Source organism: Schistocerca serialis, chromosome 8 (genome assembly GCF_023864345.2).
Source record: "Schistocerca serialis cubense isolate TAMUIC-IGC-003099 chromosome 8, iqSchSeri2.2, whole genome shotgun sequence".
Classification (NCBI taxonomy): Eukaryota; Metazoa; Arthropoda; class Insecta; order Orthoptera; family Acrididae; genus Schistocerca; species Schistocerca serialis.
The window spans coordinates 558277728-558304514 of record NC_064645.1 but is presented as its reverse complement, the minus strand read 5'-3'; the positions used below and the strand labels follow the sequence as shown (position 1 = coordinate 558304514).

Below are 26787 nucleotides of genomic sequence, written 5' to 3'. Positions count from 1 at the left end.
CATTTTTGAGATGTTTGTATTCCTTTTGCCTGCTTCATTTCCTACATTTTTATATTTTCTTCTTTCATCAGTTAAATTCAATATCTCTTCTGTTACCCAAGAACCAAGGATTTCTACTAGCCCTCGTCTTTTTACCTACTTGGTCTTCTGCTACCTTCACTATTTCATCTCTCAAAGCTACCCATTCTTCTTCTACTGTATTTCTTGCTCCCACTCTTGTCAATTGTTCCCTAATGCTCTCCCTGAAGCTCTCTACAACCTCTGGTTCTTTCAGTTCATCCAGATCCCATCTCCTCAAATTCCCACATTTTTTGCTGTTTCTTCAGTTTTAATCTACAGTTAATATCCAATAGATTGTGGTCAGCGTCCACATCTGCCCCTGGAAATGTCATACAATTTAAAACTTGGTTCCTGAATCTCTGTCTTACCATTATATAATCTATCTGATACCTTCTAGTATCTCCAGGCTTCTTCTATTCATACAACCTTCTGTTATGATTCTTGAACCAAGTGTTAGCTATGATTAAGTTATGTTGTGTGCAAAATTCTACCAGTTGGCTTCCTCTTTCATTCCTTACTCCCATTCTGTATTCACCTACTACGTTTCCTTCTCCTTTTTTTCCTACTATCAAGTTCCAGTTACCTGTGACCATTAAATTTTTGTCTCCCTTCACTATCTGAATAATTTCTTTTATCTTATCACACATTTCATCAATCTCTTCATCATTTGCCGAGCTAGTTGGCATATAAACTTGTACTACTGTGGTAGGCGTGGGCTTCAGTGAATGTGAAACTACAATAACCTTGGTCTCCTGACAACTATTAGAATGTACTTTTATATTTGCTGATTCTATATTAGGCACTAATTTCTACACTGTTGCAGACTGGAAATCAATTATGCTCAGCAAAACTTAGAATTAGGACTGAAATTCTAACATGACAATTAGGTAAGACTATAGAACTGCAAAACTGCAACAGACATAAAGTATGAACATAAACAATGAAAGTGTCACCACATAATCAGAATTATTTTATGCAATCCAGAGAAACTTAACATGCTCAAGATCATACCTCAACCTCCAGAATACACTCTGTTTTTGCAATATAATATAAATTCCAGAAAAGAAGAGAAAGGAAAATTGAAAAAACAGAAGTATCCATCTCCACAATCAACTGAGGGTCACAAAGTGCAGTCTCCATCTTATTTATAGAAACCAGCACAGCATAGCAGCGTCAAACAAAGCAAGTGGCACCACACTGATGTCACACCCTGTCTTCCTGTTGCCCAGAAGCCTATGACAGTGTAATATCAATTTACTGTTACCTGCAGATGACCTACCAATGCAGCACTCCTGTCCTATGTAACTGAATGTGATGAGCAAAATCAATGAGATGCATACAGCAGCAACACCTATATCACCGTCACTTCATCAGGAGACCCTTTGAGCCCCACAACAGCTGATGCCAGTTTGTATGAGGGCCAGACATTGAGTTTTCCACCAGTTTGCCTACATTCCCAGAGCTCTGCTCTACTGCAAGGGGAGGGGGGACAGAAGTGCTTTGAGTGTAGTGCCGACTGTTTGGTGGACACAGTGTACCTCTGTTCATGCTGAGCAGTGACGTCAGTCTCTCTCTCTGCCTGGTACCAGACATGTTCACTTCTCTTACAGTGTCTGAGTCAATATTATGTGTGTATTTTCAATCTATATGTAAATTTGGATCTGCTTCAGTGTTTTTATGTGTGTATTATTTATTGTGGCTCATGTACCCATATCACCGCTCATTCATTAGACACATCACTCATTCATTAAACAAAGGAAATAGAAAAGTCTCAAAGAAGACTTGCATGATTTGCAACAGAACTGCTTAAGCAACTACAAAAATTTTAAATCAGGATTCATTATCACCATTAACAGGGTTTACAAGATACCAGTTGAAAACTGAGGTTTGCTCTTCCAGTATGGACAATCAGTCTTCTGAAACAAGTATGAGACCCTGTTATATTACTACCCTATCATATGTATTGTGTAAAGAACAAGTTGGTATAATTAGGAAAATTAGACAAATATTGTAGTATACCAACCATGCTCCATGTGGATATCTATGAAAGAAACAGAAACAAGGATGAATTTGGTTACTGAAAGGGCACTTGGGCTTCCTCATGTCTGTAAATTTTGAAGCACGTTAATGAAACATGTTATTTTAATACTCATTGTTATTTACAGAATTGAAGTTTGTGACTTTGGCCAACTAGTCTCAGAGCCTGCCATAGCACTCCTTGCATTCAGTAAGCCAGTTCATAAGACCACCTGAGGAGTTTCTCATTGTGTCCTGGGCCTAACAAAGCATACTGCTGCTGTATGCCGCCTGTCGTCACATTCTTATAGCATGATGCTCTCTTTTGTGACAAAGTATTGAATTTTAACAGAAGCAGTGAAATGATTTTTTGCTGTAAACTTTTTATTTTCACAAATAATTCTATCCTCCCAATATTATGCAACACAACACTCATATGCTTCAAATAAACACAAACAAAACATAACGGTACAATTTCTTAACAACAGTACAGAAATAATAGATTGCCCCTCACCATATAGAGAAGGCATTGAACTGCAAATGGGCTCAAGAAGTCTTTTTCATTGTCTGTCTGAAACTCAGTGCCTCTCTATATGGTGAGTAGCAATCTATCCTTTGCATATTATTGTTGTTCCTTCCTCGACCTTCCTTTGTTTGAGTACCTTTATTCATTGGCGTGTAAGACATATACGATCTACAAAGATATACAAGTTGTCTTTTCCTCTTTTTATTTTTTTATAAGTTATTGTGGTTTTTGCCACTACAACAGCAGACAGGCTAGTTTTCCTAAAAGACCATTGAAGCACTGCGTGTGACTGTACTAAGTTCTTTGAACCTGTTTGGGCTCACAACTGGGTTTCCCTACCCACTTACTTTGCTCTCTTCTGTGAGTCCCAAGTCCAGCACACTGTAATACCTTCTTGTTATCCCGGAGCAACACGTACTTCTGATCTGTGACAGTTTTCCATAAAAGTTTATGTATGATTGTGTAACACTTTGTCAAGTGAAAACCATTAGTGTATATGGTATCAGCTACACTTCTCACATAACCTGAATGACATTACTGCTTCTGTTCAAAGCTTTTAGTGCATTTCCCCTTAGAAAGTTGTATCACAGTTAATGTTTAGTACGTATAACAAATAATATTGCCAACTTTATAATGTTGTGTCGTCATGGATGTTCTTACATGTGACAAACTAAAAAAAAACATTTCTGATAAAATTTTCTTGCACTTCCAGCCACATGAAATGGTTAAGCGTCTATGAGATTTCAGATGGGTTCTCCTTGGCCATTGCCAAGTGCCAACTGTTGTCTGTCATGCAAATACTTGGCAGAAAACTGTAGCATCCCATTAATTAATATACAATTACAGTAAACTGTTATTTCAGTTGAACTGAACCAAATAGAGCTGGACTGGGCTGCAGATCCAGTCTTTCCCATTGTTGAATTTTTTAAACCTCTCTCACAGTAGCAAAGAAAATCAGTAGCATTAGACACCACATTAAGATTGTTGCTTAAACAGATAAGACATGCAGATTATTGACAGTAATGGATGAATTATTGACAGTAGATGATCAATGATTCACTACAAATAACTAACAATGCATTACATTTTACCTTAGGTTTATTCAATGCATTGTGTAGTTGTTCAACATGTGTAAGACTAGACCATCAAGTCAATACTCCAATAGAATGTAAATGTATTAGTCTGTGAAATCGTGTGAGTAGCCAAAATTTGCATACTGCTCACTTGCACATCTATACAAGGAGATGGCTGCAGATGGAGAGAAACTCCATCAGATAAAACAAACACTAGGTGGCAGATACGCATTAGTGATTTAATATTGTTGTTTATGGGGAAAAATAAATATTCTAATGGAGATTAATTAAACAACCAAAAATTATACAAATTTACTTCAAAAATAGTGATGGACACTACAAAATTCATGGACATTTAACTGCTTGATGTGACAGAAAGCTTGAGAAAATTTTTTATCAGTATATATTACTATGAAACCAAGTATTCATATTTTAAAAAGGTTTCTCTCCTTCATAAACAGTAAGGTATTGGTGTTTTACCTGTTACAACAAAACTAGCATTCTCCAGCTCAGTGCGTGGAATGTTAGATTCCTTAATTGAGTAGACAGATTTGAGAATTTAAAAAGGGTAATAGGTCGGTTGAAGGTAGTTTTAGTGGGAGCTGGTGAAGGAAGAACAGAACTTCTGGTCAGCTGAGTGTAGGATTATGAATACAAAATCAAGTAGGGTTAATGCTCGAGTATGTCGAATAATGAATGAAAACATTAGAGTGAGCTAATATGAAAATCATAATGAACACATTACCACAACTAACCCTTTTAGTGCCAAATACGATCTGATCGTGATCCAGATTTTTGGCAAAAAATGCCAGTAACGATCTGATCGTGATGCCTTTCTCATTCATTTTTTCCGCGCTTGAAGGTAAAGTTGTTAGTATTTCCTAGCGAATGAGAAAGGCATTTTTCACCGAAAATCTGGATCACGATCAGATCGTATTTGGCACTAAAAGGGCTAATGTAGGCAGTAAGCCAACACCCACAGGATTTTATGCCTGCTAGCTCTGCAGATGATGCAGAGACTGAAATAATGTGTGTTGAGATAAAAGGAATGATTCGTACCATTAAGGGAGACCAAAATATAGCTGTGATGGGGAATTGAAGTTCAATATGAGCTAAGGAAAGAGAAGGAAAAAAACATTAGAACATCGGCTGTGGCAAAGCCACCTAGTAGAGTTTTGACAAGAGCACACTTTAATCATCACTAGTACATGATTTACAAATTGTTAAAGAAGATTATATGCGTGGAAGAGACCTTAGCACACTGTAAGGTATCAACAGAAATTTTCAAACCAGATTTTAAGCTGCAAGACATTTCCAGGGGCAGATGTGGATTCTGACCATTGGTAATGAAATGCAGATTAAAACTGAAGAAACTGCAAAAAGGTAAGAAATTAAGGATGTGGGATCCAGATAAATTGAAAGAACCAGAGATTGTTGAGAGTATAAGATGAAGCATTAGGCAACATTCGACTGAAAAGAGGGAAAGGAATACAATCGAAGACTATGGTAGCTGTGAGAGATGAAATAGTGAAGGCAGTAGAGGATCACATTGGCAATAAGGCAAGGCCCGATAGAAATTCTTGGGTAACATGAGAGATATTTAAGTGACAAATTAGAAAATATAAAAATGCAGCAAAGGAAACAGGGAAAAGGGGTTACAGAGATCTTAAAAATGAGATTGACAGGAAATGTAAACTCACAAACCAGGAACAGCTAGAGGAAAAAAGCAGGGTGAGAAACCAGCATAACTAGGGGAAATATAGATGCCAGATATAAGTAAACTGGAAAGACCTTTGAGAAGAGAGAAGCAGCTGTATGAATATCAGGGACTCGGAAGGCAAGCTGGTACTAAGCAAAGAAGAGAAAGCTGGAAGGTGAAAAGGAATATACGAGAAGCAAACTTGAGTACAGTATTATAGACAGAGAAGAAAATGTTGGTGAAAATGAAGATGAGAGGATATGATACTGTGAGAATAATTTGATAGAGGATTGAGAGATCTAAGCCAAAACAAGACCCTCAGAATTAATGAAATCCTTGGGAGAGGCAGCTATGACATATATGAGAGAGGCAAAAATACCCTCAGACTTCAAGAAGAATTTAATGATTCCAATTCTCAAGATAGCAGGTGCTGACAGGTGTGAATACTATGACTATAATAAGTCGTCATTACAGCATATTGATGCCTATTACTTATAGAACAATGGAACAACATTGCAGAAGAGACAGTGAAGGAGCATTCTAATGGAATGGATAGTGTCTTGAAGAGATATTATAATATGAACATAACAGAAGTAAAACATGAGTGACCCTGAGAGAATTTGGTTAAATAATAAGACACTAAAAGTAGTAGATGAGTTGGGCTATTTTTCCAGGCAATAATTGATGATGTGGTTGTTCAGAGGAAGTAAAATGCCAGCTAGCAATAGCAAGAATAGGAACTGTCAGTTTGGCACAAGAAGTGTGTGTGTTTGTTTGTTTGGGTGGGGGGGGGGGGGTTGTAGAGTGAGTCCAAGAGACAAATACAGTAATCAGGCTCAAATGGGGATAGGTTGCAGTACTTATTCGGAGGTGAAGAGCCTTACACAGAATAGACTAGCATGGAGAGCTGCATCAGATCAATGTTTGGACTGAAAACAACCAAAGCAACAAAAACATTATTATTGTCACATTTACTCAGCCTTTGATTACTCTTAACAATTATATGACTAAAGTTCTTCACCCAAATCACTGTAATGGATTTCTGTGTGCCCAGCAGGTTAAAACAATGAAAATAGACAACCAGCAGTAGAAACATTATTTTTGTGAAAGACATAACTACTGCAGCCTGTATTCATGTCCACCTGCTTATAGAATTCGAGGCACTATCTCTATATAAGATTTTGGCATTCCATGCTTCCTTGCATGAACAAATTGCCAGTACCTTGATGCCTCTGTATGTCTCCTTTGAACCACTCGCTTTATTAAGTTAGGTTTAGCCATAAACACCTTCTCTCTCCTTATCGTTGTTTGGTTGATCTACCCATCCAGTGATTAGTATTCTTCAATGCCACCATATTCTAAAACCTTCTATTCATTCTCTTCTTGTCTGAACTGAAGCATTCTGTTCTTTATTTATTCCAAAACACCATGTTCTACTAAAACATGGTGATTTGAGCACTGTGTTGTAACCTCACAAATTTATGTCTTTTTCCAAGATATTTGTAGTGACAGCTTGACACGGTCAACATTTAACGGAGACTGTTTGTGCAGGACGGGCTCGTGCGGGGTCTGCAATGGGGCCACTATGTGGGCTCGCCAGCTGAGCCAGAACCATCAGAGGTCTGGCAGCGTCGACACCGTGTGCCTGTTGGCCACCTCATCCCGTTGGCTACAGGGGATGTGTACGGTCTCGCACCGCACACCTGCCTGCTTCTTTCATACACCAAAGACCGTGGTAACTTTCAAAACTAAATCTCTCTCTCTCTCTCTCTCTCTCTCTCTCTCTCTGTGTGTGTGTGTGTGTGTGTGTGTGTGTGTGTGTGTGTGTGTGTGTGTGTCTTGTTTTGGTTTCAGCAAACATAACTTGTGTGTATGCAACAGAAATTTAGCTGTGTGTGAGTTTTCCCAGCCTCTTTCGCTTTCCTGTTTATTTATTCTTTAGAATCAATTAAGCTAAGATTATAAGATTAACTCATAGTTGGCGAGCTGATTGTGTTGTATTTCATACCATGCTTGTGTATTAGCATGTGAATACTGCATATTTATTGTGCTATTGTGTCCATATTATCACTGTGGATATTTTTTTATTTCTAAACTTATAAACAATACAATCGCAAGTATTATTTGAGTTTGAGGAAAGAAAAGTCGGCAGAAGGTTACAGTAAAAATGCCCCTTCTACAAACAGATGTGGCCATTAGAGACAGAACATGAGCACGGATTGGGGGAGATCGAAGAGGAGGCTGACTGTCCCATAGCTCACCTCTAGTGATTTAGGGAAGCCGTGGACAACCTAAACCTGCCTGCCCAAATGGGCACTAGAACTGCTAACCTCCTGAACGAGAGTCCATCACCATCGCCTAGCATTACCACTCAGTTTTGGTCTGAGATCAAAGTGGTGGTACACAGCTGAGATGTCATTAACTCAACATGCTGTGGGAAGCAGACATGTGTATAGAAATTATAAACAGTGTTATTGACATTGGCATCACAAATGACAATGGCATATTTGTTTTGACTACTCTCTGTTCAAGTCATATTGTTGCATTGGAAAAGAGTGTGTGAGTTGTGATAGAGATGACTTCCATCTCCCAGACTCCATTAATGGATGGCTAGGCAAATGACTGGTGTAGGTGTTTGAGCAACTGTCAGTTATCATGGCTGTTCCAAATTGTGGGTGCTCTGAATGATGAGTGCTAAATCTGAGGAGATAAGTGTATCTTCTCAAATATTTTGCTGGGTGCTTTCTTCTGACAGAACATTTTCAGAAATGTTTGGATTTTATTGTAAGTTTCACACATGGGTCTCTTACTATTGCCTTCCCTGCAACTCAGTACATCACTTTTCAGAAATTTCACAAAGGATCCAGATTGATGTATCACTACAGGTTGTCTGCTTGAGAAAGTATCAATTGCTAAAACTTTATTTTCCTTCTATGCAAACTGTGGGCAGAAATGTTCTTATACCTAAAAGAGATGTTTGAATCATCTGTGCAGATAAAGTTAAAAAGTTGTTGTACTGGGGCTTGTTACCTAAAATTTGTATTCTAATTTTTATTGATATCTATTTATTAAGTATTGTTCTGTTATTAAATTACACTGGACAAGATGTGAACTCTATCCTGGACTGATATATGTAACAAAAAAGGAATACCACATTATTAATTAAAAAAATTCCAGTACACGAAGAGTCCACTGAAATTGGAACTTGCAAATGCCTTGTGCAGAGCTTTTTTTTTTCCACATGAGGTCAAGATCTTGTTTGTTTGTTTGTGTGTGTGTGTGTGTGTGTGTGTGTGTGTGTGTGTGTGTGTGTGTGTGTGTGTGGAAAAAGAAAACCTGGTTGTTACTGATCAGCAGTATTCACCTGGTGAGCACTACAGATTCATGAAAATGAAAAGTGCAGTTTGTCTCAAATGAATTTTCTGCTGTGTATTGCTACAAAAGTTAGAAAAAATATGTACATATGATATAAAAATGGATGGAAATTTTAATGTAAAGTAATAGTTCCACATAAAACATTTATAAAATTATTGATAAATTCAGGAATTTTTCTCTTATAATTGCTCTCTTTTGGCCTTTATTATTATTATTATTATTATTATTATTATTATTATGACAGTAAACACAGCAGATGAGTTCACTATACTGGATTCTGTATTTCATCACTAGTTGGATACTTCCTGGGAATCTAGGAATGTGTGATGTGTTGGTGTGCAATTCATGCAGAACCCAATCAAGTGGCTGTCTGTGGCTGACATATGTATTTCTCATCTCATCAATGCTAAAGGTTTTCAGGAGCCCACATGATCTTTTGACCCTGCACCCAGTGAGCTGAGAGCCACGGGGACCTCCTAAGTTTTGCTGGTTTCCAATAGACACACTGTAGATCTAGATCCAGAGTTCCCAGTCTTCATATCTGGCAAGTTTTTAAAGTTGTTTTCTTGTCTGTTCTGTCATCATTTGGGATGCCAGTGTCAATAATACATGCTTTCCTTTTCTCCATAACTGTGATGTCTGGTGTGCTCGATTCCAGCATTCAGTCTGTCTGAAGTTTGAAGTTACAGAGTCATTTAGCACATTTATTTTCAACAACTTTATCTGTGCACATTTGTTTCAGAGACTACTGCAAAATTTTTGTGACTTACTTAAATCATTTAATAAAGCAACTTGTTTCGAGGTACAGATCTCATCTTCAGGCTACAGTGGCAACACCAAAAACTATCAACAAAAGTAACACAGATGTTAAAGTTGTTCTTCACAGCCTTGGTATGTGCTGAGGTCCTCCTTGAGAAGAAGAGGAGGATAACTTAAAATGAGGGAATATTCATTCTGTTTGTTGGTCAGCTGTTCATATAAATTTAATTAAATATTCATTCACTTTGTTCATTCGATATGGCATGTTCAGTTACTTCTGTTAGTATGGCTTCTCAAATCTTGTTAACCATTGTTCATAATCTTGCAGTGGACATTTCAAACACATCACAACTCATTCTGCTGTGTATGACAAGCAAGATGATGATCACACCAAAGCTTGTTTCTATAGTCAATGTGCCTTTAAGCTTTTTCTGGCGTGTGGTCACAACAGTTCATAGCTACCAGCAGATCCTACTTTCGGCTTAAGTTCCTATGAATAATTTGTGCCGTGGCTTGTAATCAATCTGAGTAATCTTTTTGCAATAGTTCTATATATGGTCAGTTGTTTCATCAGCTAATTTGCAGAATCTGCATGGTCATTTACTGATTTCTTGATACTATGTTTAAGATGCTGATGAATTGTTTTGGTGCAACAAAAATCAGTATTTCAGTTTCCTTCTTTAGGCTTCTTTTGGTCAGCCAAAACACTGGCCTCTTCTTTATCTATTTCGCCTTCAACCTTCCCCAGTAACTGCCAGTGCAGTGGTGTATTTCACAGGCTATGGTTCAGCATTGTAATATAGCTTTCTGGTATTGAGTCTTGGTTTTCTGTAACTTGAGAAATTTCCTGTTGTCGACTTCAATCAGAGCTAATGCTTTCCTACTTCCACATAATCTGCTAAACCATGCTTCTCTTCTTCCATTGTCTTCCTCAGTTACAAGAGTCCTCCACTGCCTGTTTTCCTGGGCAACACAGCTTGTAGACACCACTGTCAGGGTAGAGTATGTGGTGAACTGCCGTGAGTTTTCCTGTTTTCCTGTCCAGATTATCCAGCTCTACTTGGGTCCAGGTCACAATGCCTGCAGTGTATGTGATGATGGCCATGGTCCAGGCATTGAGTGCCTTGATGGTATGGCTATCATTCAGCTTGCTATTCAAAATTTTTTGGTCCCTTAGATATAATTTTTGCTGACTGCATTTTTTACATATCCATATTTGATATTCTCCAACTGTACATTTCAGGCTGGCACCACTAGATGGTTTATCCATTTGGTATTTTGATGCCTTCACATTCTGAGATTTTCCCCTTCTTGAGTGTCAGTGTGGCATTCCAAGGTAGCATTTGTGCCTTCCACTCGGGTACGATCCCTGTGGCAGAGGATTGGGGATGGGAGTCACATAGGGATGGACTATGATGTTGAGGCTCAGTGGTTGGTGGAACACCACTTTGGGAGGGGTTGGAAGTATCTTAGGTACGATGTTCCTTATTTCATGGCATAATGATAAATAATTAAAGCCCTGATAAGGACATGGTTCAGTCATTCCAATCCAGGGTGGTGCTGGGTGACAAGGGGGGTGCATGTTTGTGGTTGGTTCTTGGGATGGATTTGAGGATCAGGTGTTTGTGAGGATATGGCACAGGAAATCTGTTTGTGAATTAGGATCTCAAGGGTACTACCTGTCTGTGAAGGCCTTTATGAGGTCTTCAGCATCCTGGGTGAGGGAGTTCTCACCACCACAGATGTGTCTACAACGTGTGGCCAGGCTGTATGGCACGATGATGGAGGACAGAGTTTAACATTTTTTTTTAAATGTTAAGGATAATAAGTTGCCATCTCTTCATCTAAGAATAGATGATGAATGCAGCTAGCCGCTAACTTTGTGTAATGTCTTGTCTGTATAGACGTGTATCTGTTGCCTTTAAGATCCCTTCACCTTCACACATAAATCTATACAGTAAAGTAGGGGCCTCCCATTTGTTGGCTGATCTGTGATAAGACAGGCGAAAAGTTAGACTAATGGAGGATTATTAGTATTATCTCTATTTTCATTCGCTCTCTCTCTTTCTCTCCTTTATCTATGTACAGTTTTTAATATAATATTTCATTACGTGAAATCAGCCAAATAGAATCTTTGGTGGAGTCCTTCGTCTTGGTAATCAGCGGCTGGCTTGCTGTAAGAGATCTTTACATTTATTATTACTGTTAAACACTGCATTAAGTCGGGAGAATCAATCGTGTGGACAATTTGTTCCTTTTATGAAAGATTGCGAATTCCAGATGTGTACGAAGCCTTTTTGGACAATTTAACACAGACTCATTGATTGCAGGCTCTCTTCGACACAGCTGAAACTTCCCCACTAATTACAGGGCCAACGTGATCATCAAATGATTCAGAAAAAACTCATTCGTTCATTCACTCCAGAACAAAAATGTCACAAACCTTATTTATGAAGGAAATTGTGTATTCAATCCATCTCCATTACATGTCCAGATCTTCGGTGATTCCACGTCTTAATTATTTTCCGTTTACAGTCTCTTTCTCTTCAAACAACCGCTAGCGGCACAAATGTTAATTGGCTCGCTTTAGCGAGAAGAAAAGCAGAATATGTATCTCTCAGAAACTCGTCAGCCCCTCAACAGATACTCCAGAAGCTGTCCTAGTTACCACTCTAACAACCATGGAGAATGCATATATACATCTCTGTTATTTCAAAGAATAAACGTACTAGAAAATACTTTGATGTTGACGAGCTGTCGCCGCATATATTATGAGAAAATCAGATCAGATAACTTTTCCAAAGTGAATGAATGTGGATGGTTTGATTGACAATGATTAATTGGCGTGTGGTAGAGGGTATTTTCTGTGGGGACATTACAAGAGGACCAGTTCAGTGGATGGGGGAGAAGGTGTTGAGGTTGTGGAAGAATGGAGATGAGGTGTCCTGGGCATGGGTACAGATTATAAAGTGGTCTTCAATAAACTTGAACCAGACCAGGGGTTTCGGGTTTTGGGAAGCTAGGATTGTTTCCTCTAGGTGTCCCATGAAGAGGTTGGCATAGGATGGTGCCATGTGGGTCCCCATGGCTGTGCCACAATCTTGTTTGTATACCTTCCCTTCAAAAGTGTAGTAGTTATGGGTTACCCTTCAAAAGTGAAGTAGTTATGGGTTACCCTTCAAAAGTGAAGTAGTTGTGGGTTAGGATGTTGTGGGTTAGGTGTACAAGGAATGAAGTGGTGCGTTTGGAATCTGGATGGTGTTGGGAGAGGTAGTCGTAAATTGCGGCAAGGCCATGGGGACAAGGTATGATGGTGTACAAGGAGGTTATATCAACAGTGATGATTAGGGACCTGGGAGGTAAGGGTGTGGGAATGGTGGAGAGCTGGTGCAGGAAGTTCTTGGTATCTTTAATGTGGGAGGCTAGGTTTCGGACAGCTGTTTGGAGATGTTGATCAACAAGAATTGCGATTCTTTCAGTGGGGGCACTGTATCCAGCCACAATGAGATGCATAGGATTGTTAGGTGTGTGGATTTTGGGGAGCATGGGGAAGGTGGGTGTGCAGGCTGTTGTTGGGATGAGTAGGGAGATCAACTCAGGAGAGAGGTTCAGGGAAGGGCCTAAGGATTTCAGCAGAAATTGGTGGTTATGTCAGATTTCTGGGGTGGGGTCACTTTGGCAGAGCTTGTAGATGGAGGTGGACAGTTGGCGGAGGCCCTCTGCCAGATAGCCACTCCAGTTCATCACAACAATGGTGGAACCTTTGTTTGCCGGAAGGATTTTCAGGTCAGGAGCAGTTTTTAGGTTGCGTAGGGCAGTCCTTTCTTCTGCTGAAAGATTGTTGTTCTTAGGTAGGGACCTGGGGAAGACTGGTGAGGCTAAATTGGAAGATGGGAGTTCATAGATGGTGACCAGCAATGGTTAGGTGGGAGTGTGGGAGGGTCACAGTTGAATTGTGGTACAAATTGGGACAAGCAGGGTTCAATGTTGGGATTGGAATGACTAGTTGGAGGGGTTGGTGGCAAAGAACTGCTCCACTGTAGGGAGTGGGAGAAGTAGAGTAGGTTTTTCACAAGTCAAACATGGTTAAAACAGCGAGTGTGAGGCTTTTGGATAGGACTGAAACTTATGTATGGCAGAAAATTTTGGTGGAGAGGTTGACTACAGTGTTCTGACATTGTTTCAGCTCTGGATTTTGTGGTGTGTTGGTAGGGGATTGTGGAGGATCCAAACTTGATCATCCACCCGGCAGACAAATGTTCCACCACTGTTGTGGTGAAAAGGAGTGACTACTTGGTAGAAGGCCTCTGCCAGTTGTCTGACACCTCTATCTACAAGCTGTGCTAAAGTGACGCCATCCCAAAAGTCCAATATAATCTCCAGTTCAAGCTGAAATCCTTAGGCCCTTCCCAGAACCTCTCCCCTGAATCCATCTCCCTCCATACCCCAACAACAGTCCACACATACACCTTCTACATGCTCCCCAAAATCCAAAAACCTAAACAATCCTAGGCTCTCATTGTGGCTGGTTACAGTGCCCGCACTGGAAGAGTCATGGCCATTGTTGACTAGCACCTTTCTGCAATTGAACACTACCTCTCCCAATGTTGTCCAGATTCCAAACCCGCCATTTCATTCCTTGTACACCTGACCACCTACATCCTAACCAATAAATGCTTCACCTTTGAAGGAAAGGTATACAGAGAAGTTTGTGGCACAACCATGAGGACCCACATGGCCCCGTCCTATGCCAGCCTCTTCATGGGGTTCCCAAAATCCCAAACTCCTGGTCTGGTTCAGGTGCATTGATGACATCTTTATAACATCTACCCAAGGCCAGAACATCTTATCCTCATTCCTCCACAACCTCAACATCTTCTCTCCCATCCATTTCACCTGGTCCCCTTCCCCCCTTATGCCACCTTCCTAGATGTTGATCTCTTTCTTTCAATTGGCTCCATCAACATTTAGGTCCACATCAGACTCACCAGCCACCAACAATACCTGTACTTTTGACTGCTTCCAGACCAAAAAATCCCTCCCAGACAGCCTGGCCACCTGTGGTAGATGCATCTGCAGTTATGAGAACTCCCTCGCCCGGTATGCTGAAGGCCTCACAAAGGCCTTCAAAGAAAGGCGGTAACCTCGAGACCTAATTCACAAACGGATCTCCCGTGCCATATCCTCACAAATACTTGATCCTCAAATCCATCCCAAGAGCCAGCCATAAAGAAACGCCCCCTTGTCACCCAGTACCACCCTGGATTGGAATGACTGAACCATATCCTTACCAGGGCTTTGATTATTTATCATCACGCCCTGAAATTAGGGACATCCTACTCGAGGTACTTCCAACCCCACCCAAAGTGGTGTTCCACCATCCAGTCAACCTCTGCAACATCCTAGTCCATCCCTATGCAACTCCCACCCCCAACCCGGTACCACAGGGATTGTACCCCTGTGGAAGACCCACATGCAAGACCTGCCCAGTCCACCACCCAGCACCAGCTACTTCAGTCCCATCACAGGCTTACCCTACCCCATCAGAAGCTTGGCCACCTGTGATAGCAGCCACATTATATACCAGCTCTGCTCTGCAACCACAACACGGCATTTTACATTGGTATGACCACCAACCAGCTGTCGACTAGACTGAATGGCCACTGCCAAACTGTTGCCAGGAACAAGGTGGACACCCGTGGCACAACATGCAGCACAGCACCTGCTTTATAATCTGTGCCATCTGGATCACCACCACCAAGACCACCACCCTAAACCTGAGGTAACTCGCTGCCCCCCCCCTCAGTATACTCTGTGTGTGTGTGTGTGTGTGTGTGTGTGTGTGTGTGTGTGTGTGTGTGTGTGTGTGTACGCATACCATCCCCTGCCCCAGTTTCCCCCCCCCCCCCCCCCCCCCTGCCCAATTTGTGTCCCCACATGAGCTAGCTGTGTGCTGTTATCTGACACTAGTCTATGAAACTGCTTGCCCGGCCACATGCCACCTGCCCCCCCTACCTGCACCCCTTGCTAACAAGTAGACATTGCCCAACTCCCCCATGAGCCACTAGACGCTTCCCCACAACCTCCTCCCCACCTCGTGCCTCTCTCCATCCCTCATATGTGTGTGTATGAGTTGTGTATGCATGAATGCCCGTGTGTAGGTGTCTAATTCAGAAGAAGGCCTTTTGGCCAAAAGCATACTTGATTAACAGTCTTTTTGTTGAGATTGTCTGCAGTTCAATATCTCCACTATATTGTGAATAGCAACCTATCCTTTTCATAATATTGTTAAAATTTACATAATGCAATCTACAATACATTTTTATACCTGTCCCATTGTTAACAAAAATAAAGAAAAACAACCACAACTATAGTGAAAGAAGTGGCGCAATGCCTCCAGTTGGCCGGACTTGTGCATTTCGAGATATGCCGCCACCCAATGTACTAGCCTACCGTTGAGCCCTCACCTGTGTAGTGTTGTCACCACCACCCCACTCTATCAGAAAGTTCTGCAGCCGAGCTGCTCACTCCTGTTGATCGCTCCCAAAGTGGCCTCCCCTGCTTCCAGCAGACATTATTTTATATATTTACCAATGAACCCTTGAAATATTTTCCTTCCAAAATGGGTAAGACTAGTTGGTTTGTAGTTTCTACTGTCATCCCGTGTTCCTTTCCCCTTGTATACAGGTGTTAGTACTCCTTTTCATTTTTCTTTATACAAAAGCCAAATCATGATCTTAGTTACAGCAAAATGCTCTGACCCATGACTTTTAGGATTTCTGAGTATAGTGTACTGTTCACCCATTCTGGATTCCTGGAACCTATTGAAGTTATTGTTTTTTATGCCTCCCTTGATATTATTTTGTCTCTGCATGAATATGAATGTTTAAAATTATCCTTTGTGTATAAATTTCTAAATTTATTTCCTCTTTATAATTTTCCCAGTGTTTGCTGTGACAGGTTTGATTATTCATTGACATATACACAAATTAATTTCACGAAGCTCATACTGATGTTATGCCGCCCCCCACTCTCTCTCTCTCTCTCTCTCTCTCTCTCTCTCTCTCTCTCTCTGTGTGTGTGTGTGTGTGTGTGTGTGTGTGTGTGTGTGTGTGTGTGTGTGTGTTTGGGGAGGGGGGGGGGGCAGTGAGAGGGGGTGGGTGTCCTCAGATGTCTTGATGGAAACTTCCTCTATATAACTATTGAAATAACAGCTTCCAAGGTTCAGAAATATTTGATACATTGCACCATTGTGATACAATTTTCTAAATAATATCTCTTATGTGTGCAGGTCTCGGTGTAGTGAGTGGAACATCAGTACATGGGGCTGCTTTGTTGTCCTGGGGCCATCCAGATGGCATTGTGCGTGCTAAGGTTAAAAAGGAGCAGCCACCTTGGCCAGTCATCAGCACATCAGCAATTGATCCAGTTAGTGACCTGTATAGTTGTTCTACAGATTTATGTTATTTCCACAAATTTAATTGTAATATGTAAATTTTTAATATCACTGTTTTTATTGTTGACAGTTTCTAGTATTCATTAGACTAACTCATGCTAATTTAAAAACTTCTGATTGTGAAGAGAAAAGGCAGTGGAAGAGGAAGAGGAGAGAGGATGAAAGGAAACTTCTAAAGTAGACAGTGCAGAAGTCTTATACCTGCCACTTGCTGCAGTAGAAGTTCATAAAATCCCTTGTAGAAGTGTAAATAGGAACTACAAAATGAAGCATAAACGCTCCTCTTAAAGAACACGAGAGTAATTGTTGTCTGAAAAACTTGAGTAAATCAATCAGTGCAAAAAGCCATTCAACAACCAGGATCACATAAAATATTTCTGTATTCGAGGCTATGCCGTCATCATCAGGTCTTAAAATCTTTTGTTGTAAAATATGTTCATTTTATGCTGAACCTCTTGCACAAGATGTCAAATAGATAAAAATCAGCTAATATAAAAGGTTTGTCATTGCTAGCAATATAGCGGAGATGCTGAGTCGCAACAGGCACAATAAAAAGATTCACACAATCATAGCTTTTGGCCATTAAGGCCTTTGTCAGCAGTAGACACACATACACACACGCGCACACACACACTCACGCAAATGCAACTTGCACACATATCTGCAGTCTCAGACAGCTGAAACTACACTGCTAGGAGCAGCACCAGTGCATGATGGGTGTAACGAGTGGGTGGAGGTAAGGAGGAGGCTGGGGCAGGGACGGGGAGGGAGTGGCAGACAGTGAAGTGTTGCAGTTTAGACGGAGGGCAGGAGAGAAGGTGCGGAGGGGGGAAGGGGTAAGTAGCAGAAAGGAGAGAATTAAAAGACTGGGTGTGGCGGTGAAATGATGGCTGTGTAGTGCTGGAATGGGAACAGGCAGGGGGCTGGGTGGGTGAGGACAGTGACTAATGAAGTTTGAGGCCAGGAGGGTTACAGGAACATAGGATGTATTGCAGGGAAAGTTCCCACCTGCCCAATTCAGAAAAGCTGGTGTTGGTGGGAAGGATCCATATGACACAGGCTGTGAAGCAGTCATTGAGATGAGGGGTATCGTGTTTGGCAGCTGTCTTCAGCAACAGGGTAGTCCACTTGTTTTTTGGCCACAGTTTGTCAGTGGCAGTTCATGCGGACAGACACCTTGTTGCTTACCATGCCTACAGAGAATGCAGCACAGTGGTTGCAGCTTATCTTGTAAATCAAATGACTGGTCTCACAGGTAGCCCTGCCTTTGATAGGATAGGTGATATTGGTGACCGGACTGGAGTAGGTGGTGGTAGGAGGATGTATGGGATAGGTCTTGCACCTAGGTCTATTACAGGGGTATGAGCCATGAGGTAAGGGATTGGGAGCAGGGGTTGTGTAAGGATGGACCAGTATATTGTGTAGGTTTGGTGGACGGTGGAATACCACGGTAGGAGGGGTGGGAAGGATAGTAGGTAGGACATTTCTCATTTCAGGGCACAACAAGAGGTAATCGAAACCCTGGCAGAGAATGTAATTCAGTTGCTCCAGTTCCGGATGGTACTGAATTACGAGGGGAATGCTCCTCTGTGGCCGGACTGTGGGACTTTGGGAGGTGGTTGGAGACTGGAAAGATAAGGCACGGGAGATTTGTTTTTGTAGAAGGATGGGAGGATAGTTACGGTCAGTGAAGGCTTCAGTGAGACCCTCGGTATATTTAGATAAGGACTGCTTGTCACTGCAGATGCGACGACCATGGGTGACTAGGCTGTACGGAAGGGACTTCTTGGTGTGAAATGGGTGGCAGCTGTCGAAGTGGAGGTATTGCTGGTAGTTACTAGGTTTGATATGGATGGAGATACTGATGTAGCCATCTCTGAGGTGGAGGTCAACATCTAGGAAGGTGGCTTGTTGGGTTGAGTAGGACCAGGTGAAGCAAGTGGGGGAGAAGTTGTCGAGGCTCTGAAGGAATGTTAATAAGGTGTCCTCATCTTCAATCCAGATAGCAAAGATGTCATCAGTGAATCTGAACCAAGTGAGGGGTTTAGGATTCTGGGTTTTTAGGAAGGATTCCTCTAGATGGCCCATGAATAGGTTAGCATAGGATGGTGTCATGTGGGTGCCCATAGCAGGGCACCAACCATGTGGTAAAGGGAAAAGAACTGTGGAGAGTCAGTCGAGGAAATGGTTGGTATCTTTTATGTAGGAGAATAGGTTCCAGGTAGTAGGTTTAAGGTGTTGATCTACAAGAGCAGAGATTCTCTCAGTGGGGGCACAGTAACCAACTACAATGGGGTTTCCTGGATGGTTGGGTTTATGGACTTTAGGAAGCATGTAGATGGTGGGAGTGCGGGGAGTGGTAGGGGTAAGTAGAGAGATGGACTCTTGGGAGAGGTTTTGGGATGGGCCTAAGGATTTGAGTAGTGACTGGAGATCCTGCTGGATTGCTGGAATGGGATCACTGTGGCATGGTTTGTAGGTGGAAGTATCTGACAGCTGACAGAGTCCTTCTGCCACGTAATCCTTGCAGTTCAAAACAACTGCGGTGGAGCCATTGTCTGCAGGTAGGACAGTGTCTGCAGGTAGGATTATAAGATTGGGATCAGTTTTTAGATGGTGGACTGCACTTCCTTCTGCAGATGTAAGGTTAGTATGCATGTTGAGGGATTTGGAGAATGGTGGTGAGGCTAGGTCCGAGGATAAGAAATACTGGAAAGTTGACGGGGAGTGGTTTGGAGGTAGTAGGGGTGGATTACGGTTGGATGGATTAGTGACCTGAGTTAGGCAAGGTTCATTCCATCCTGGATTTTCCATTGTTTGTCATTGCTAAAATATTTAAAACCAGATGCTTGTTACATCATACAAACACAGTACACAATAGCACATCTTTTGAACATCTTTATGGTTTTAAATACTTCAGCAATGACAAACCTTTTACAAATGCTGGTTTTTGTCCAGTTGACCTCTTGTGCAAGAGGTTCGGCATAAAATGAACATATTTTAAAAGAAAAGATTTTAAGACCTGAAGATGACAGCATAGCCTGTTGAAACCGGGTGTCTCAAATAAAGAAATATTTTATGTGATCTTGGCTGTTGAATGGATTTTCATAATTAAAACAGATCACACATCGGTATTCTCAAAATGAGGAAATTCAGTCACACAGTGCAACTGGGAAGTCACCAAATTTGTTTCTCCAATACTATGGTTTTATCAAGATCCAATCATTACTATGCTAGGATATACAGCAAGGCATAATAAATTCAAAGTCACAAAAACGACTTTAACAGAAAAAGCATGAGGACTGAAATTAGGCAAGTTGTGAGCCTTAATGGTAAATGAAGTAAACAGCAACAACTCTCCTACAGTACAAGCTACGTAACATGTTGGCACAACTCTGTTATCTTGGACAGCTGTCTGACAACACTGTTGAATGAGTGAATAAGTATGGACAATTTGGCTTTCTGGGCTTGTTTGGATCAGAAACCACTATCTGAATTTTTATAGCCTCTGGTGATGTCTCAAGCACTTGGAAATAAGTGTAAGCTGCAGAAATATGGTATGAACCACAGCCTAATCTCAATGTAACAAAAATCACAAGAACGCAAAAAGTAGAATTGTTTTATTATGTTGATAATTTTCAAGTTGTGTCCATCTATGTGCAACTGAATAAAACTACACTGTCACATTAATGTGACCATTTGCCAAAAGCGTGAACAGTCACCTTTAGCAGTGTGGATCTCTGGGAGACATGAAGGAAGAGTGTCAGTGAGGTTCTGGAAGGTACCAACTCCAGTGCTGAAGCCAGCTGTGCTAGGTTTCTCAGTTGAAGTTCCATGCCATGAACAGCTCGACTGGGGTGGTCCCACAGATTCTTGATTGGATTTAAATCCAGGGAGTTCGGTGGCTAGTGTATTACAGCAAATGGTTGTGGTGCTCTTCAAACTATGCACATATACTGCGAGCTGTGTGACACGTTTTAGCGTCCTGCTGGTAGGTGCCATTGTACTGGTGGGAAACAAACTGCATGTAGGGATGGACATGGTCCACAATGATAGATGCATACTTATACTGATCTAGTGTGTCTTCCAAAATGAATATCACACAAGGACTGCAACATAACCTTCCTCGGACCGTAACGCTCCCTCGGCTAGTGCATAATTGTTGCAGGGTGTTTGCTTTCAGATGTTTCATGCCATACATGCTAAGAACAATCTGTCTGATTGAGCATATAGCCTGATTCATCTGAAAAGCCCACCTACCACTACTCAGCAGACATACCCCATTGTGGTTTTGGCGTGCAATGTCCAGCCTTCATTGGTGATGAACAACAGTCAGCAGGGGTCCATGAACCAGGCACCTACTGCAGAGGCTCATACACAACAACTTTCTCTAAACAGTGAGTGAAGCGACACTGTTAGTAGCTCCTTGGTTCATCTGGTCAGTCAGTTGCTCAATAGCTGCACATCTATTTATCAGTATTCATTTCCACAGCCATCGTTCATTCATATCATTTGCAGTCCATGGTGCACCGCAGTTGCCTCAGCGCCAGCTTTGGATAGTGCCATTTCAGCATGTGCTTTATACACTCCTGGAAATGGAAAAAAGAACACATTGACACCGGTGTGTCAGACCCACCGTACTTGCTCCGGACACTGCGAGAGGGCTGTACAAGCAATGATCACATGCACGGCACAGCGGACACACCAGGAACCGCGGTGTTGGCCGTCGAATGGCGCTAGCTGCGCAGCATTTGTGCACCGCCGCCGTCAGTGTCAGCCAGTTTGCCGTGGCATACGGAGCTCCATCGCAGTCTTTAACACTGGTAGCATGCCGCGACAGCGTGGACATGAACCGTATGTGCAGTTGACGGACTTTGAGCGAGGGCGTATAGTGGGCATGCGGGAGGCCGGGTGGACGTACCACCGAATTGCTCAACACGTGGGGCGTGAGGTCTCCACAGTACATCGATGTTGTCGCCAGTGGTCGGCGGAAGGTGCACGTGCCCGTCGACCTGGGACCGGACCGCAGCGACGCACGGATGCACACCAAGACCGTAGGATCCTACGCAGTGCCGTAGGGGACCGCACCGCCACTTCCCAGCAAACTAGGGACACTGTTGCTCCTGGGGTATCGGGGAGGACCATTCGCAACCGTCTCCATGAAGCTGGGCTACGGTCCCGCACACCGTTAGGCCGTCTTCCGCTCACGCCCCAACATCGTGCAGCCCGCCTCCAGTGGTGTCGCGACAGGCGTGAATGGAGGGACGAATGGAGACGTGTCGTCTTCAGCGATGAGAGTCGCTTCTGCCTTGGTGCCAATGATGGTCGTATGCGTGTTTGGCGCCGTGCAGGTGAGCGCCACAATCAGGACTGCATACGACCGAGGCACACAGGGCCAACACCCGGCATCATGGTGTGGGGAGCGATCTCCTACACTGGCCGTACACCACTGGTGATCGTCGAGGGGACACTGAATAGTGCACGGTACATCCAAACCGTCATCGAACCCATCGTTCTACCATTCCTAGACCGGCAAGGGAACTTGCTGTTCCAACAGGACAATGCACGTCCGCATGTATCCCGTGCCACCCAACGTGCTCTAGAAGCTGTAAGTCAACTACCCTGGCCAGCAAGATCTCCGGATCTGTCCCCCATTGAGCATGTTTGGGACTGGATGAAGTGTCGTCTCACGCGGTCTGCACGTCCAGCACGAACGCTGGTCCAACTGAGGCGCCAGGTGGAAATGGCATGGCAAGCCGTTCCACAGGACTACATCCAGCATCTCTACGACCGTCTCCATGGGAGAATAGCAACCTGCATTGCTGCGAAAGGTGGATATACACTGTACTAGTGCCGACATTGTGCATGCTCTGTTGCCTGTGTCTATGTGCCTGTGGTTCTGTCAGTGTGATCATGTGATGTATCTGACCCCAGGAATGTGTCAATAAAGTTTCCCCTTCCTGGGACAATGAATTCACGGTGTTCTTATTTCAATTTCCAGGAGTGTATGTTAACTGAGGTAACATGCGGACAGTACATAAACATAACTGTTTCAGAAATGCTTCTGACCTTGGTCCAAGAGCCAGTTATCATGCTCTTTCAGATGTCAGATAAATCGCTTTGATTCCACGTGAGGACAATGATTGGTTATTGAATGTTGACAGCAAACACAGGTGATGATCACACTAATGTGACTGAATCAAGTAATTTTGTAATGCTAAAGACATTTCACCTTTTTTTTGGATGGTTTAACCATTGACATGAAAAATATACATATTTATGTGCATACCATGTTGCTTTACACATTACAGATTAGAAACAGTTTGGGCGCTTTTTGATTTTATATAACATAATAATGGTGCAAATTTGTATTTTGAAGTTTGTACATACTGCTTTACACATGCACTCGCTTTGCTTTTTGTAAAGCTGTTGTTGTTGTCGTCATCTTCAGTCTGAAGACTGGTTAGATGCAGCTATCCATGGGAGGCTCTTCATCTCCTAATAACTGCTGCAATCCACATCCGTTTGAATTCACCTAGTGTATTCGTCTCCTGGTCTCTCTCTACAATCGCCTCTTCCTCCCCACAAATACACATACCTCCTCCTGGTGCCAAACTGACAGTTCCTAGAGGAGAGGATGTGTTCTGTCAACTGATCCATTCTTAGTCAAATGGTGCCATAAATTTCTTGTCTCCAAATTCGATTCTGTACCTTCTGTATTCCTCTGTACTATCACATTTCAAAAGCTTTTATTTCCTTCTTGTTTGAATTTCTTATTGTATCTGTATTAAATGGTAACAAATTCCTTGTTTTTAGAAATACTGTTCATACTATTGCTAGTCTGAATTTTACATTGTCTGTGCTTCAGCCATGATCAGTTATTTTGCGGGCAAAGTAGCTAAATTCATGTACTGGTTGTAGTGTCTCATTTACTGTTCTAATTCCATCAGCATTTCCTGATTTAATTCAACTGCATTCCATTAGCTATATTTTACTTTTGTTGATGTTCATTATATAAAGACTCTATCAAATGCATTCACCTGTTTGTCTGCTCTTCCAAGTCCTTTGCTGTTTCTAATAGAATTACAGTTTCATCCGTGAACCTCAAATTTTTTATTCCTTCTCTGTGAACTTTAACTCATTCGCTAAATTGTTCTTTGATTTTCTGCAGTGCTTGCTCTTTGTAAATATTGAAAGACATTGAGGATTATGTCTGCATTTTGCAACCATGACTTATTAAACTGATGGTTAACTAAAATGCACACCTTTAAGCACCTCCTTTTTTTGGTGTTGGAGTTATTTCTTTTTTCCTTCTTAGTGGGTACCACAACAAGAAGTTTTTAAGGAAGGTGGCATATTTCCAGTTCTGCTGTATGTGTTTATTTTACTCGTACCCAAATAGTTTGTGCCATTTAGGCCATTTCAAGTGCTTTTCTGTATAAGAGAGAGCACACTATGTTACCCCCACAAATATAAATACAATGATATGAATGCAACTTACTAGAAATATAGTTGCCTACAGTAGAAGAATTGTCTTCACAGTAAATGAAATTAAAAATTTAGTCTCCTCTCCGTGTATTTTAAATATGTTTATTTTTGTTTATTTTGTTTTCCATATCACTTTTTATTTCTTACTATTTATTAACTGTCCTCAAATACATAGATAAATATACAGTCAAGAGTTTTTTGAAATTGTTAGTCCACACTTAGCTTTATTCTTTGGTCAATATAATGTCTTTAAATTTCATTTCTTATTAAAATGTTAAGCTGTCAAGATGCTAATGCAGCGTATGTATGAACCAAAATGAATAGAGCACCTGAATTTAAAGAAGCTGCGACTGTAATGCATATGGAACATTTTTGTACTGCACATAACTATCCTTTTTATAAGTTACATTCTTATCATGACATTTTTATTTGTAGAGGTAATGCAGTGTTCTCATACATCTTGCACACCAAGTGGAAAATTTTTGTTATGGCTAGCTGTCCCAATAATGCTGAGAGCATGTTGTCTACTCCAAGGGCTATGTTTCCACTGAGGCATCTCAGCATGATGTCAAATTATTCTCACAGTATCATATCTCCTGTTTCATCTTCATCTACTTCCTCTTCGCTTGCTATAAAATTGTCCTCAAGTTTGCTACCCTTATGTAGACCCTTTACATATTTCTTCCACCTTATAGCTTCCCTTTCTTTAGTCAGTATTGGCTTGTCATTGAGCTAATTGAGCTGTTTGGTATTCACTTTTCTCACTTTCCCTGTAGCAGAATCTACCTTTCCCATAGCCATGCCTTTCATTTGTCCTATGCCCATTCTCACTTGGCTGTTTTGCATTTTCTGTCGGTCCTATTTATTAGACATCTGTATTCCCTTTTGTGCACTTCATGTGCTGCATTTTTATATCTTCTCCTTTCATCCATTAAACACAGGGTCTCCTCTGATACCCAAGGATTTCTGCTTGGCCTTGTCTTCTTACTTACATGATCCTCTGCTGCCTTCACTGCTTCCTCTCTAAAAGCTACATTTTTTTTCTCCCTGTTGTATTTCTTTCCCCTGTTTCTGTCCATCGTTGCCTAATGCTCCCTCGGAAACTTCCGTCAAGCTCTGGTTCTTTAAGTTTATCCAGGACTCATCTCTTTATATTCCTATCTTTTAGGAATTTCTTCAGTTTTAATCTGCAGTTTGTAACCAATAAATCATGGTCAGAGTCCACATCTGCAGCTACGAACCCACATTTCTGTTTTCTTATTTATTATTAAACCTACTCCTGCATTGCCTCTATTTGATATTGTTTTTGTAGCCCTGTATTCACCTGACCAGGAGTCCAGTTTCTCCTGCCGTTGAACTTCATTAATTCCCACTATATCTAACTTCAATGTACCCATTTCCCTTTTTAAATTCTCTAATCCACCTATCTGATTAACGGGTCTAACATTCCACACCCAAAACCATAGAATGCCAGTTTTGTTTTTCTTGATGACAAGATCCCCCTGAATAGTCCACATCTGGAGATCTGAACTGGAGATTTCCTACCTCTGGAGTATTGTACCCAGGAAGTCTTCATCATCATTAAGCTGTACAGTAGAGCTCCATGCCCCCAAGAAAAAAAAAATAATGGCTCTGGTTTCCCCTTGCTTTCAGGAGCTTGCAGTAGCAGCAAAGCAAGCCCTTGTTGGCTAATTTTCTAAGGTCAGATCAGTTAATAATCCAGACTGTTGCCTTTGCAAGTACTGAAAAGGCTGCTGTTGTCTTCAGGAACCACAGGTTGGTGTGGCCCCTCCACAGGTACTCCTATATTGTGGATGCACATATGGTATGGCTGTCTGTATTGTTGAGATATGCAAGCCAGCCTAAATCATCCACATACCCTTGGCTAGAATAGTTTTAGTAGCTCATTTATGAGCTCATTCACCTCTGGGTTCCACAGTAGTGGGGGCAATACTCCACCTTGTGGATACTCTCTGGTGATATTGATCACCATTTTCACTTCCACCATGATGGTCTTTACCTTTCATCTCTCAGCGTGGCTTTTATCACCAAGGTATAGTGGTCTTGATGCCATGTACTTATGCAGTTTTAACCATGGGTTTGAGGGCTGTGTTGGCATTGGCAGTGGCTCTTGCAGATAAACTTGCTCTAAATAGTCTCCATAGGAATCTGATTAATCCCTCTCCTGCTTGTTGCACTAGAGCTGGAAAGATACCATCTGGACCTGGTGACTTGAATGATTAAAACATTCTCACCAACCACTGGATTCCTTGAAACCCACACACTCCTTGGCAGATTCAAAGTTCTCACAGGTGCTAAATCTTGGTCTGAATCA

General features: G+C 41.7%; 1 protein-coding gene across 1 annotated transcript in view; it reads left to right on the top strand.

The window, feature by feature from the left end:
* LOC126416782 (lysosomal-trafficking regulator) overlaps window positions 1-26787 on the top strand; it is a 603504-nt gene that overhangs the window by 559801 nt on the left and 16916 nt on the right. The window contains exons 51-52 of the mRNA XM_050084644.1: window positions 6926-7109; window positions 16800-16936. Of these exons, the coding sequence (XP_049940601.1) occupies window positions 6926-7109; window positions 16800-16936 (321 nt within the window). The remainder of the gene's footprint in view (window positions 1-6925; window positions 7110-16799; window positions 16937-26787) is intronic.